The sequence below is a fragment of the Vicugna pacos genome, chromosome 2, assembly GCF_048564905.1.
Source record: "Vicugna pacos chromosome 2, VicPac4, whole genome shotgun sequence".
In the NCBI taxonomy this organism is placed as follows: domain Eukaryota; kingdom Metazoa; phylum Chordata; class Mammalia; order Artiodactyla; family Camelidae; genus Vicugna; species Vicugna pacos.
In genome coordinates, this window is record NC_132988.1 from 93350991 (window position 1) to 93366366 (window position 15376).

The window sequence follows — 15376 nt, forward strand, 5'->3', positions numbered from 1 at the left end:
GCTCCGAAATAGTGAATTTGTCATAACTCTTGATGAAACAGGGATATCTCTGTGTGTCCTTTGGTCCTATGCTCGTAAAGGAGATCTGCTGGGAAAACTGAAACGGGGTTGTGGGGGAGTGCAACCTGGGCCCTGCAACCTTGCACAACAGTCATTCTGTGATTTTCCAAGGTTACCCTCTATCTTGTACAAGGCCATCTACCTTTGGAATGATTGATTTAAGGGAGCTTCAACCTTTGTTCTTTAGATTCAGTAGCTTAAAGGGGAAGTCAGCCTTTTCTTTTTGAGGCAGATAGCAGGGCCTGATGTCACTGAGAGACAGCCAGGGGCCTAAAATCTCATTCTGTTCCCTCCTCTAATCTAACATAGCAGCTGTTTGATGCTTCTGGAAGTCCAGACTCAGATAAGTTCTATGGATGATAGGAAGCAAATAAGATAGCTGGACAACTTTAGAAACAAAGATGTAGAAGGGGTTGGAGGTCAGGAAGACATGGAAGGGACACTGGTGGAAGGGAGGATTTTGGAAGGCATGGTTGAAGACACCTAGCACATCGCGTGTGCCTGTATTGAAGGAACCCCTGATCATTTGTCAAAAATTGAATTTCCAAAACTATGCATGATTTTAGTCACATTTTGGCTGAAATATTGTCATGTGAACTATAAACCTGTTTACTGTTAAAGCTACTTAATAAAGTAAAAATTTACTTTAAAACTCCACAATCTTAAAAAACTATACTTCTGTGTTCCCTTCCAGCTTTTCCAAATATATTTCCCAGCTAAAATCAGCTTAACATTTTCCAGGTTATTTTTTGTCTTTATGACAATCTTAAGAGTATAACAATTCACCAATTTGATGAAATATGATGTTCTTAGTCATCTCCCTCTTTTGATAAAAATTAGCTTGGTTTCTTTTCCTTCCTTCCTTCCTTCCTTCCTTCCTTCCTTCCTTCCTTCCTTCCTTCCTTCTTTCCGTCCTGTTATAAATAATGTTGTAATAACTAACTTTGGGCATATAGCTTTTTTTTCTTTCCATGTTTTTATTTATTTACTCTTCAATAAGTTTGAATCCCGGAGGTGTACAGCATCACATGGATTCTGTGTCCAATGGCTTTAACAAGAAGGTTGCTTTGGAATTTGGCATGAACCATGCCACTGTTTCCATGAGCACGAGTTAGTTACCTTTCCCCAGATTACTCTGGTTTTGTTCAGTTTTCCACCAGGAGTTACTGTATTGTTCTTTGCTTTGTACACATAAGTACATCTCTTGCCTGGATTGAATTGTTTCATCTCGAGCATAAACACCTTCAACTTTAAGAAGAGCTGTGTGCTCCCTCTAGTTCCGGAGACCCCTCTTATAGCCAGCACAAATGGCCTTGGACCACAGCCTTCCAGACACATTCACTGTTCTGGAAGTCCTGTTCCCAGAAGGCCTCTGCCGTCTCCAAGATGGCTGAAAGAGTGGGCATATAGCTTTTGATATGTTTGAATTCTTTCCTTCTTTTAATCCCAGGAAAGGGTTACCTATTTTTGGAATTGTTTTACATATTTCCAAATATGTAAGTGTAAGTGTTTTTTGACATCTGCTTTGAATCATTGATTGCTCTTTTTGGAATAATTTAGCCATCAAGAATGAAATGAAGGTGCTAGTCTCCTGCAGGGTATCACAGGGGACAGGACCTAGGGCTTGAAAGCAGGACACCCAGGCTCTAGCACTGGCCCTGCCACTAATTAGCTTTAGATCTTGGGTAAGTCGTCTCCCTTTCAGCGGCCTCGGTTCCCTCCTCCATTATACTGAGCTAAAAATAAACACTAGAGAATTGCTGTGAAGATGGAATGAGGTAATACATGTAAAGACCCTATGAAAACCACACAAACCTAAATTTGAAGTACTTTGAAAGAGCAAGCTGGAAAGTATTTAACTTGCTGTAGAAAACAATTGTAGGAAGTCTGTGTGGGCAGGAAGAGAGGTTTCCAGATAGTTCTCCCTCACTTCCCAGGGCGCATGGCTCACTTTTTCGTCCTCATTTATCTTTTTGTGGCTGATTTAACTTTGTTCACTGTCCATTCGGGCTAGGATTAAATTTCAGTTTGATTCATTTTTTCATTTACTCAGCATTTCTTTATATTATCAAGTCTTCTACTAATTATAACTGCTACTCTTCCAGATTATTTAATATTCACTCATTCATTCATTCCGCATTCCACAAATATGTATTGGGTGCTTAGGATATATGAACCTTGTTCATTGTTTAAAAAAATCATGTGACACTTATTTCTTTAATTTTTTTTGACAGTCTTAAAAATGCTCTTGGGATCAATATCTGACCCTCATTATTCTTAGGAGAGAATTTAAATATTAACAAAAGTTACCACCTATCATAAAGAAAAAATTTACCCATTCTATTTTTAATGGTTCAAATTCATGTTTTCTTTTTTTTTATTAAAAATTTTTAAAAATTGAAGTATACAGTCAGTTTACAGTGTGTCAATTTCTGGTCTACAGCATAATGTTTCACTCATATATATACATACATATATTCATTTCATATTCTTTTTCATTATAGGTTACTACAAAATATTGAATATATTTTCCTGTGCTATACAGTAGAAACTTGCTGTTTATCTATTTTATATATACTAGTTAGTATCTGTAAATCTTAAAATCCCAATTTATCCCTTCCCACCCCTATTCCCTCCTGGTAACCATAAGTTTGTTTTCTACGTCTATGACCCTGTTTCTGTTTGAATTCATGTTTTCTATAGTTGGAATAACTCAGTAATGGTCATATTAAAATTCATTTTCCCTCTATTTTCTTTTAAAAAATTATATTTTCAACTTATTCTAGCAAATCGATTGTTCTCGATTTGTGTAGTTGCAGGATTTCCCCATGGGAATCAGGTAAAAACTAAGCTCTAACATACTTGTTCCTTCAAAAAAAGGTCCTATCACTGTTATAGAACTCTAATTTCAATTATAATATTACTAAATTAAACTAATCCCCAAGCCAGAATCTAAACCTGGCAACACAAATGAAAGAAGTCCAGAATAAAGTTTACAATTTATTAAAATGAAGCATCTGTGGGTTTCCCTAGATATTAGAAGGGAGCTTGGAAGAAATCAATATCAGTAAATTGGTACCTTACTGAAGTTCAGCTTCCTTGCCCAAGGAGCATATTTGCATGCCAACTCTGCAGAAAGTGGAATGACATTTTAAGCTTTCTTGTTATTGTTAAATTAACAATAGTGATCCTGTTAGTAATTTTTTTTTTCAGGCAAAAGGACCACATCTCAAAGTTTAACTGAAGCTAAAATAGCCTGGGTTAGAGACTTGAAGGCTTTCCTCAGGATTTAAGAACAAAAAGTTAAAGATAGTCAATATAGAAACCACTCTGAAAATTACAAATAAGATAATAATTACAAAAACAAAAATAAGACCTACCATTTTGGGGCCTGCAACAAAGGCAGATTTACCATGAACCCAAGGAGGCTGAAGCTTCAGGGCCCCCCACTTGCCTGGGTCACCATGAAAGGTGCTAGGTGGGTTGGGAGCCCGGGAGTGACTGGAAACATTTCTAGGTAAGATAAATTCCCAAAGGGACCTCAGAAAATAAGGAATCTGAATCTCCAAGACTACAGTAATTTGTGGAGATATTTTTCTCCCTTCTAAATAGATATTTACTTCTGTACCAACTTTCATGTCCATAATTTTGTATTTTTTTCTTTATGTAAGTCTCAGGCCCATGCAACATGATCCACTCCCAGCCTACAAGCTTCTGCAGTGCAGAAACTCTGTTTTGTTCACAGTTGCACATTCAGATGCCCAGGGAAGAGCCTTGATGGAACACTGTTGACTGAATGCCCACTATGGAGCAGCTGGTTTGTTGGTTGCCTGACATATACGTTGTTGATAGTACGGCCTCTGCAAAGCAGGTTTTATTTTTCTCAGTTTAGAGAAGAAACTGAAGTTCAGAGAGGCTGGATAGTGGTGCAGTCAGGATTTGAATCCAGGCCCCTCTGATTATTTAACAAAACCATCCTGCTTTCTGTATGTCACATCACTTTTAAATGTTGAAGCTGTTGGGGAAAGGCCATTTGACATGAACCACAACGTATTGTTATAAAATTATAGTTTCTTTCTGCTGTATTTGGTTACTAAAAGAACTAAACAGTCCTAGAATGAGGGTACAATATCCCACTCCTGCGTGTTGAGAATAAAATATCTATATGTGTCTGGAATTTAGGATCACTTAGAAAATCCATGGAGGATCTGCCAACAAATTGGGGGTGTTCAGAAAACCATGCTGTTGTCCAAGTGCCTAGTACAGCATGTAATGTTTATATGTAATTCCCTGTATCTCTTTCTTAGAACCAGAACTGTTGACATTGGATATTGTCCTCACTGGTGTCAGAGGCTAAATGTATCCCTTAGGGGCCACTTCTACACTTGGCTGTTTTGACTGAGGATGGTGATCTTTATGTCAGACTGAAAGGGCAGGGATGCTGTGGTTGCATAGCATTTAGTACAGCATCACCTTCAAAGAAGTCATAATTAAATGGTCCTTAAAGATGAGTGACTTTCACGATTAAGTCAAATTTATATTGGTTAAATTACAAAGCCATAGAAAATTAATAACATAAGCAGTAATAAGAATGAACATATATCTAGTGCTAAACATGCTGAGCACTGTTCTAAGCACTTTCCATGTACTATCTCATTTAATCCTCATTAAAATCTCGAGAGGTAAGTACTATTATTATACCAAGGGTATACCCAAGGAAACCAAGGGTAGACAGGTAAGGTAGCTTGTTCACAAGCTAAGTGAAGCCCAGGCTGTGTTGTTTCAAGTTCTGTGTTCTTGCCTGTTAATCAGAAGTAGAGGATGGACTTTAGAGAACATTTGGTCCAATTCTTAAAACTCTGTATTAGATGCTGGTAAGATGCTGAAGCACAAGGCATAAGTGACTTGCCCAAGATCTCAGCTAATGCAAAACTAGAATTAGAACTAAATCCTTCAGCCTCTAGATCATTGTCATTTCCAGACATTATACACCTCAAATTTTGTGCTTTTGAAACACACTTTAACATCTTAGGCTCAACGGGTGATTGAATAGGCTGTGAAAGTGCAAGGGGTATGTACCAGGTGTGGCATAAAAACGAGGGCCAGTGCACTGAGAAAGCCATGTCACAGAGTTTGGGTGCCAGGAGCACACTGAGGGGCCATCTGAGAGTCGTGGTTTTGATTATGCCTCCATCCAGCCTCACCAGCTGGGGCACCACCTCAGTCAACAGTCAGACAGAGAATTCATCAGCATTACCTTCTGTTCTGCTGATTTTTTTCCCCTCGTAGAAATTATACACAACAGCAAAAGCAAGTTTAGAGAAATCATTTTTACTTAATCTCTTTCCTTCAACCCATGGCTATTATTTTATCCTTTTCTTCACTCTTCATTCATTTTATGTTGATTAACTGCTTAAATTCAAGTCTACAAATACTTATTTGACACATGGCACCTTGGTAGGCATTTAGGAAAAATATTAACAAGATAGCTCCTGCCTTCAGATGACCTATGACCTCTAATAGGATAGAGAAGTACAGAAATACCTAGAAGAAAAACAGTACACTTTTACATTTCAACTAATCAGAAATGATCACCAACACTTAATGTAATCATATGATTCAAAGTGTGTAAAAATATGTCTATATGTATGTGCTTATATATACATTGAAAAATATTTGGAATTGAACAAGCTGCTGCTTCTGGAGGATGGGGTTAGGGAATAAGAGGAGCCCTTTCATTTTTAACTTTATGTCTTTCTGTATTGTTTGAATGTTTTACAGTAAGAATGCATTATTTTTGAAATTTAAAAAAGTCAAGAGAACTGGTTGAAACAGATGGTTTCCATCAGTGAATTTAATTGCTCTATACTAAGTCTCCTCACTTTCTCCAAAGTTCTGAAAATCTCAAAGGAAAAAACAGAAACTTAAATAGAACTTCAGTTATTCTGGAGTTCATTACATATTAAAGAATGTTTTTCCTACTCCGGAATAATACGTTGATATTCAAAGGTAAAAGGAGGAGACGTAAAATACACATGTGACTAACTTGGAAGGAGAACTGATAACGGTAAACACAGCCCTTTATTTAAGGCTTAGTCATATAATCTCTAGTCAAGATATGATGCTATAAAGAACCAATCAATGGAATCTCCAAATACTAAAAGATCCTGGTTTTCACCAACTTCAAGGCTCCCCTAAACAATTTTCAAGCAGCACTATTAGATCACCTGGAAAAATCACTTTAATTACTTCTGTGATTCACTCTTTACTCGCTAGTAAGTTAGAAGGTTCTGATCTATTCTCAACATGCCTCTACTCTTTAGCAACAGAATTGCTGTTAATGTTCAATAATTTTAACTACTTCTTTTTCTTTTAATATAGACTATTTTCTAATGTTGCGTTTTCTTAGTAAGATTTTTTTATATGCAATTAAGTGACACATGTATTATAAACTAGTGTACTAACACTGTTTCCACTACTTACAATGTTTTCTGCTCTCCAGTTGGGCCTAATTTTCCATGTGTGAGAGTGTTCATATCAAATCAAGCTGTTTAAATACAATCACAATGTTATTCTCTGAACATGTATAATTACATTTATTTAAACTTGTTAATCATTCACTGAAGTATAATTTTTTCTACTTAATGATTAGAAAAGGTAAATACTACTTTCTTTAAGGTTTTAGAATACCAATTCTCATCTACAAATAGTTTTTTTACATGACTCTTATGTCTAACAATGGTATTCTGGTTATTGAAACTGTCTTTGGCAATTCTTATCTGGAAGCCATTTTTATTTTTTTATTCAAATTTGATTAGAAACATCTATAAAATTGCTAGTTTTAACTTGTTTGATCATTATTTCCTCTATCTTGCTAGAGGTGACTTAGGTCCCAATGAAGATGACTTGTGACTTTAATCGGACACTAAAATTTTGAGCAAATAAAAATTAAAATCATAGGGACAAATGAAAAACCTCATGGTTAATATATGAGTCAAGGATCAGTTGTTTATAGATTTTGTGGACAAATAAAACATGTAGATAGATTGCTTTGATCTTTAAAGTGGAGTCAAATGTTGATGGAATCAGTATCAACACAAGTGACTGCCTTGGGGTTCTAGGCTGTAAATTGTCCTTTTTCACTGAGGCTAGGTAGCTGATTCACGTGATTAAGCGTAGTTGGCTTGGATTCAGACAGATTAAATTTAAATTTGGGGTCTGACACTACGGAGTGAAAAAGCACACTTATACAGCTGTGTAACTTCAGGCAGGTTTCTCTAGGCTTCCATTTCAATTGTAAAATAACTTTAAGAATACCTACTTGGCAGGGTTGATGTAAGAATTAAATGAGATTAACATGTGAAAAGTAGCAAGTAGTTTCTGACACTACAATAGATGTGCAATAAAATCTTCTTATAGTAATAATTATTTTAAGAACAGTGTGATAGAATGTCAAAAAGTTATCTGTAATAATTGTCTCAATTCTCCACTTTAAGAACTGAGACCAATCTCTGTCCGTTATTCTCCCCATTTTTGTTGTTCTTCTTTTGTTTGTTTGATGTTGGAGGGGAAGTGGTGGAAAATAGCAAGTAAGTTTTTTTTTTAAATCTCATTGACAGAAAAGCCTGGGCTAGTTTTTTTTGTTTTTTGTTTTTTTTTGGTTTTGTTTTGTTTTGTTTTGTTTTGCTACAAGATTTAGCAAAAGCTGATTTTGGTACGTTATTGTCCCGCAACTCAACTTTAACAAAGGAGTTTTTAAAAATTCCTTTGTTTTTTCCCATGGGAAAAAAAAATCCACTTCAGATGATCCTTGAAGATTTTGCTCCTCCCCAACCAAAACAAGCTAAAAAAGACCCCTGCTAGTAATTCCATTTCAAAATATTATACTTCGTCTTTAAGATATTGGTTGAGAGTTGGGCTGAAGAGGTTTAAAAATGACATTTATTCCATTTAAATATGCCTGCAGCCTTCTTGTTCAAGAAAGCAGTTGCAGCCGTCTGTTGCCAAAGAAGGCTTAGATATAAATCATGTGAATGGTGGCTTTTTCACACCTGTTTTTGCAGTTTTAGCACTAAATTTTGGTTAAGAATTTCAACAGAGATCTTAAGAAGTGTACTAAATAAAGATGATTGTTTTCTTTTAAAAATACAAAATATTCTTTTTACTTTCTTATGTGTTTTTAACCTTTTAAGTGTGAAAATTGTCACAGCACATAAAAATAGAAAGAATAGTGTGATGACACCTCATAGTACATCACTCAGCTTTGAGAGTCGTCAATGTTCTGCACTTTGTTTTGAGATGGGCTTTTAATGTAAAATTTTTAATAGAAGCAGGTATACACAATTGATTTGCATTTTCTGAAAAGATTATATGTTTATGCCAGAATCCAGGTTGGGGTGTGTGTTTGTGTTTGTGTGTGTATGTGTGTGTGGTCTGAAATCCACTTTTATCCAATTGTAATTTTAAATCCTTTCTGGGACAAGGCAAATTTTCTTTAAATAGAAAATAATCAATTGAATTGTTTATTGAATACCTAAAACATATGCAGCCTTGTGTGACCTTCTCTGAGAGAATGACGCCAATAAATGCTAAGACAAAGGTCCTCAAAGAGGTGGAAAAATAGGGAATAAATCAAGTCTTATCCCAGGCTCAGGAACAAATTGGTGAGGCCTTGACCTAGAGAAGTTTCCCAACATTTCTTGTCCTGAAAGCCTCTTTCACAGTATTAAGCAACCTCTTGAGCCTCTGAAGAATTTAAAAAATTATTTCATCATTTGTGTGTGATATACAAAAAAGTATTGACCTATATTTTATTTTATATAAATCTATCTCTTTAAAGATTGTACTGAAAAGTTTATTTCAAATAAATTTAAAATATTCAGAAAATAAATTATGAATATTTAAAACACTCATACACAAAAATATAAATGTTGGCATTTTCCCATTTAATAAATGCTTTTACATTATTAAAATTACATTATGTAATTATAAGAAAAAGCATTTTATGACACATTTTTAAATGACACTGTGTTTGTTTTTAGGACGAAATGTATACTAAAATGCAGAATAAAATTTGCATATTTGGTGGTGTTTTCCGAGGCTGATATATCTACTTCTTTTTGTATGGGATATGAGGTTGGTTATAACAAAGATGAACATTTTTTATTTTAAATGTTACATATTTCTTTTAAGGGTATTAGAAAATACTGGTCTTTCATGTATAATAGAATATAAAATTTCCTTTCAAAATAAATGTTTTAAAGAAAAATGTTTTATTAAATAATAGTGCATGCGGTACTTGGATACACAAACAAAAAACCCCAAAAAGCTAGCAAAAAGGCCACCATGAAGTAATGCACAAAACCCCAAACTTTGTGAAACACAATGTTATGGTTTCAAAAATGGGTAACTATTTCTATAACATTTTGTTTGAATTTTTGAATTTTGCTCCTAAAAAAGTATAAGCTTTCAAAAATTAAGTTTAGTGTTTTGTTCATAATTAACTGTATGAGAGAAATGGTTTGGGGCAACTCTTTCAAGAATTTTACAAATAGCACAAAGCTAGTGTGGACAGTCTTTATTTCCAAAGTGCAAAAAGCCCAACTAGATATAATCATCAATGTTATTTCTTCATTTAACATTTTTAAAAGCATTGTTTGTTCTCCAAAAACATACCTATATGCTATCAATTAGAGTTTATGTATGCAACTTATAGGTCTGCTGAAAATCTCCTTGAGGCAATTTTGTAAAACTGGTGCAATTTTATATCCCTCATACTGACTCTATTTCAACATCCTTGTTCTTTATGCTTCATGTCTTTAACTGGTTATTAATTATAAGTTTAAGTCAGTGGTTTTCAAGAGAGGAAAGGGGGATGAACTTTGCCTACCACCCCCACCACTCTGGAGGACATCTGGCCATATCTGGACACAATTTTGGTTGTTGTCACCCTAGGGACAACGGTGCTACTGTCCTCTGGGGGTAGAGGCCAGGGATGCTGTTAAACATCCTACAGTGCACAGGACAGCTCACCACAAGAAAGAATTATTTGGCCTAATATGTCAATATGCCCAGGTTGAGAAATCTTGGTACTATGTAAACAGTACACATCTATGAAAGATAACAATTTAAAGCCATGAAGTGCTCAAAACTATCATGGAAGCTGGCAGTATTTGGTGGAGCAATAAACTGAATGAGTTACCATCTTATGAGCAAACTCATATCCCCCAGCTTCTCTGCATGTTTACTTAGAGGCTCTCAAATATTTCATTTTAAGGGGGGGGTTGGGATCTGTAAATTTAAATTATTATGTGTATTTATTGATTTAGAAATGGAATGAAAACAGACACCATCACTGTCTTTGGTAATGTGAATACTTGGGGGCTTTGCTGATTGGAGGCATGAAGGCATAGGCCAAACAAGTTAGAATCTGTCTCTGGGAATTTAAAAACTGAACTTGGGAGAGAGAACTCTTTCTTCTACAAAGGAAAAAAAGGGCACAAAGCTGCAGAAAGAAATGGACGTAAGAGACCGAGATAAAGGGCTTCTGAGACTGTCCTGGTTACTGGGTCCATTCATCCCTGTGACTTGGTTACTGAGTCAGGAAATTGCTCATTTTTGCTTAAGCCAACCTGAAGTACGTTTGTGTCACTTGCAACCAAGAGTCCTGACTAATGAACACACCACTGGATTAATATGGGCAATATTTCAACAGTTAGCAAGAATGCAATGAAATATGAATTTTCAATTTGAAGTTGGTTCTTTGATTACAAGGTTTAAGATAGAAACCCTAAGCCACCCATTCCACAACCATTAATATCTAGCATGTACCTAATATTCCGTGTTAGGTGCTGGAAACATAAAACATATTAAAAATAGTTTGTCCTTGTTAAGATCTCTCAGTTGGGGGAGATGGACCATGTGAAAGGAGTGCTATAAGAGAAGCAAGCATCTTATTATGGGAGTCCTCAGAAGGGGCGCAAACCCTAACCAGGCAAGACTAACTTAGAGGTGATGACTGCCTAAATTGACTCCTGAAGGACATTAGATGGATAAAGCAGGGAGGAAGAGGAGCGTTCTAGCTGGGCAGAGCACTAGTGGAGGCCGAGTGCCGAGGAACAGTAAGGTAAAATTAAGGCTCTCCTAGTAGTGCACTGCCTTGAAGTGTGGGGTAAAAGGGGTCGGCATTAGCAATGGAGATGGGAGGGTGGCCAGGAAGGAGGGAATGGAGGCCAGGAGTTGTGTCTTGAAGATGTTGGTGAAGAATCGGGACTTTATCCCAAAAGCTTTGTGAAGACACTAATGGATTTTATGCAAGGGAGTGACGACGCTTGGTAGAAGTATCACTGTGAACGGAGATAATAATAGTTACCCAGCAACGTTGTTGCAAAAATTATAGATAATATTTAAAGCTGTGATTATAGTGCTTAGAGATGGTTCAGGCAAAAAAAAAATGCACCCTCTTTCTATTCCAAATATTCTTAAAAATCCATAGTGGTGCACCCATTAATAGGTGTGATTATGGCAAATTTTTACCTGAGACTTAGATTCGCTTTAAGATAATCACCAGACCCACAATAAAGTGGAATCTCGATTCCAGGTCAGTTTCAGGGCTGGCTAGCTCATTCAGGTCTCCTCAAAATCAGGACATTTCGGGCTGAGATGGCGTTTTCAACGTTATTCTGGAACTAGAAAGACCCTAAAGGCTACTATAAATCTTTTCAATATTCACGAATTTCATTTTATATTAGGTTTTTTTCAACTCAGTAAACACACTTGGACTAAAAGCTAATCCCAAAGAATGCTTCTTCTAGGTTATAAGGGGGCACAATAAGGAAGAAATACTTTATTGCAACATGAAGTATCAAATAATATTTTCTATGTTAAAGGAAGGACAGAGGGGACAAGTGAGAAAATCTAGTTCACGTCAGGCTGCCAAACTATTGCAAGATTTCTCTCTGGTGCCATAAGTCACTGGGTTATGCAGCGTATTTCACTTTCTGACTGATTACAAGGGACCCCTTACGCTCCTATGTAGATGAGTGACTTAGACATTTTAAAGGAATGGAAGAAATTATTTGGAAAACATAAAAATTTTAAAATGAAATCCCTCAATTTAAAATAGTAAAATTTATCTTACTATCAGAGAGTGCTAATTTTGTGTTAAAGGCAGTTTGTCTCAAATTAGAAGAAAATGAAAAACATCTGAGAATAGAACATTTGATAGGATAAGTTTGGAAGCAATATCTATTAGTTACAACTTTTGCCTGTGTATTTTTATCAGCTAGCCAGTTTAAGGTTTTAAATTAACCACTAAAATATATTCTTCATGAAAATTCTAATTGTTAACATTTTTTCCGGTAACCAAAAACTTTTCAACAATTTAGAATATTTTTCTTTGTAGAAAGGTTAAATAAGCATATATGTGCATGTATTTACATAGAAAACTTTAAAAGTCTGTAAAAGATACGACTAACAGTAATAGTATCCTTGAGGCTGGGATTGTCAGGTGGAGAAGGAGAGAGAAATTTAACTTTTCACCTTATATCCTTTGATACAATCTAATGTTTCTCAATTTACATGAGCATATATTGTTTTAATAATTAAAAGAACTAAATAAGAGTATTTTTTTCCTAAAATATATATGCATAATCTTCATATTTAATAGCTGTAAGTTTTCTCCCTTTTGAGGACTATTTGCCAAATCACAATATATCCACTCAATAATAATATGTTCTATATACAACTGTATTCAAAGGTATGTAAATGACCTTGAGATCATAATGCAATCTGTTAACTGCAAGGGCAGATGTGACTGAACCCTAGTACAAAGCACATGTATAACAATACTGAAAGTTCAAAAAGAAAAGAAGGGTTAACATATTTTTGTATGTGCAAGTTTAGACATGGAGTAATTTTATGTTCCTATACATTTTTCTATTTCTATGTATTTAACATTTGATCATTAAAAAATCAGATTGCTTCTCCTAGCACATTACAAAACCCTACTAATAAAGCTTTTTTCATTTTCAAAATGTAACAGGTGTACGGAGTAATTTATTTTCCCAAGCAAACTATTTAACTGATTCTAGATGTTAGTCTCAATGAAATCTCTTGAAAATTCCTGAAAGAGTCCTCTATTAAAAACATTCTTAATAAAGACATCAGCGTTTAGCAATGTTGTCATTTATAAATTCCATGTTCACAACAGCTCACCTTACTCTGTAACCTTGGGCAAGTTATTGAATCTCACTAAGCTTCAGTGTCTTCATCTTTAAAATGAGGATAATAATAGACCTAGTTCATAAGGTTATCATGAGGATTAAATACAATTATGCATGTAAAATGCTTATGTGTAGTCTGTAGTATATAGTAATCACTCAATAAATAAAAAATAGCTATTACTTTGCTTACATTTTCACTGTTATTTCAATCATTTTAACATTTCCCAACATAAAGTCTAGCTTTTGAAATATACTGTTTTAAAACACTTAGTAGATCATATTCTTCCCAGTTTTTATTACTAATTTAATTTTAATTCCTAGAACAATTAATCTCATCTTTTTTTGCCATGTAACATGAAACCAACTGTGAAACACATTTATTTCAATTCCTATATTTAATATGTATCAATTAGCTAACATTTATTTATTTCACTAAGAATAGCAATAGTAACAACAAATACATGTTTGAAATGGTCATGCTTTAACATAAAACTCTGAAATGTGGTCAGAAAAGGGTTTTAATAATTAAATTTATTAAGGACTAGTTTTTCACAGAATGAAAGTAAACTCATAGTCTCATGCTCTGATGTGTAATTGTAGATTTTAAAATAGTTAAATAATTTAAAAACTGCAATATTTAAGGAAAATAATTGGATTAATACATTAATAATAGTTTAGATAAATAAAACATACTACTATAAGTGTGAAATTTGTGGACAGAACTTGTGAGTTATATTAAAATTGATTTCAATAAAAAGAATTATTTAAATGGAAGATAGTTTACTTAGAGTTTCTTTTAAACTCCTGCTCTTTACATTCTGAAGCTATAATATGAAGTCAGGTATACAGTACCTTGATTAGATTGTGTCCCACGGTGTAGACAGCTGCTAAATTTCCCTTCTCTCCAGGGGCATGGATACCTGTCCCATATCCATGCCAAGCAACTAGATATGGGTTGTGAATTGTAATCCAATATTTGACACGATCCCCAAATGTCTGGAAACAGTATGTGGCATAGTCATTGAAGATATCTATTATGGTTTCATTTTTCCACCCCCCATATTTTTCTTGTAGTGCCAAAGGCAAATCCCAATGGTATAAAGTAACTATAGGTTCCACATTTCTAAGTATTAGAGCGTTGAGAAGAGTGTTATAGTACTGGAGACCTTTTGCATTGGCAACAGATACTATTCCATCAGGGAAAAGCCTTGGCCAGGAAATCGAAAACTGATAAAAAGAAACGCCTATAAAATCCAGGGCTGATAAGTCTTTTTCCAGAAAAATGTAACTGTCACTGGAGCTATTCATGCTGTTGACATTTTTAAGGTGTGTATGGATGAAATGATCCCATATAGAGGGTCCTTTCCCGTCTGTCTTCCAATTCCCTTCCACTTGAAAAGCTCCAGTCCCAACGCCCCAGAAAAAGTTTTTAGGAAAAGTGTCATAGAGAAACAGCTGACTTTCATTTACCGGACTAAAATTAGAATTTCTAGACCATATAGCTCTTCCGTCCCCAGAGAATCCAGTAACAGCTCGTAGGAGAATAAACGCTGACAGGATGACAGATCTTTGCAGTCCCCCGCTGGACATTGTTTTCCTATAGCGTATGTTTCTCTCATCAGTGCTGAAGAAAATCCATTCATTCCCTGGAGATCATGCCGCACAGCCTGGCTTCATTTGCCACTAACTGCTCGACTGTCTTATCAACGCTTCAGTAAAAAAGCTTGTGATTGTAAAGCTCTGTCAATGATTAGCTTGAACTGTGAGCCTTAGGATGGGTCATGGAGAGCAACGTAATTTGAGGGAGGTGGCTCTATTACACTTACCAACACGTTTCCTTCGCTCTTATTATTGGAAAAATTACATGAAAATGCATCAGTGACAACAGTTTGAATGTGTAACTTAAACATATATAAACAATGAATAAAATGCTATAATTTCTTTGTAGCCTTTCATATTGATCCAAGTTTTTCTGAATATTTTGAACGTAATTGAACAAAGTATAACCCTTTTTCTATTTTTGTAGTTTTTAAGTGGTAATTTTATTTTCACATTTCAGGAAAAACAATCTATGTACAAATAAATAATATTCC

General features: G+C 35.0%; 1 protein-coding gene and 1 pseudogene across 1 annotated transcript in view; both read right to left on the minus strand.

Annotated features, from left to right (window-relative positions):
* KLB (klotho beta) overlaps window positions 1-14960 on the minus strand; it is a 29853-nt gene extending 14893 nt beyond the window's left edge. Inside the window, 1 exon segment of the mRNA XM_006209787.4 lies at window positions 14136-14960. Coding sequence (XP_006209849.3) covers window positions 14136-14960 — 825 coding nt within the window.
* Window positions 1053-3698, minus strand: LOC116283171 (large ribosomal subunit protein eL33 pseudogene; annotated as a pseudogene).
* Window positions 14961-15376: the final 416 nt, after the last annotated feature.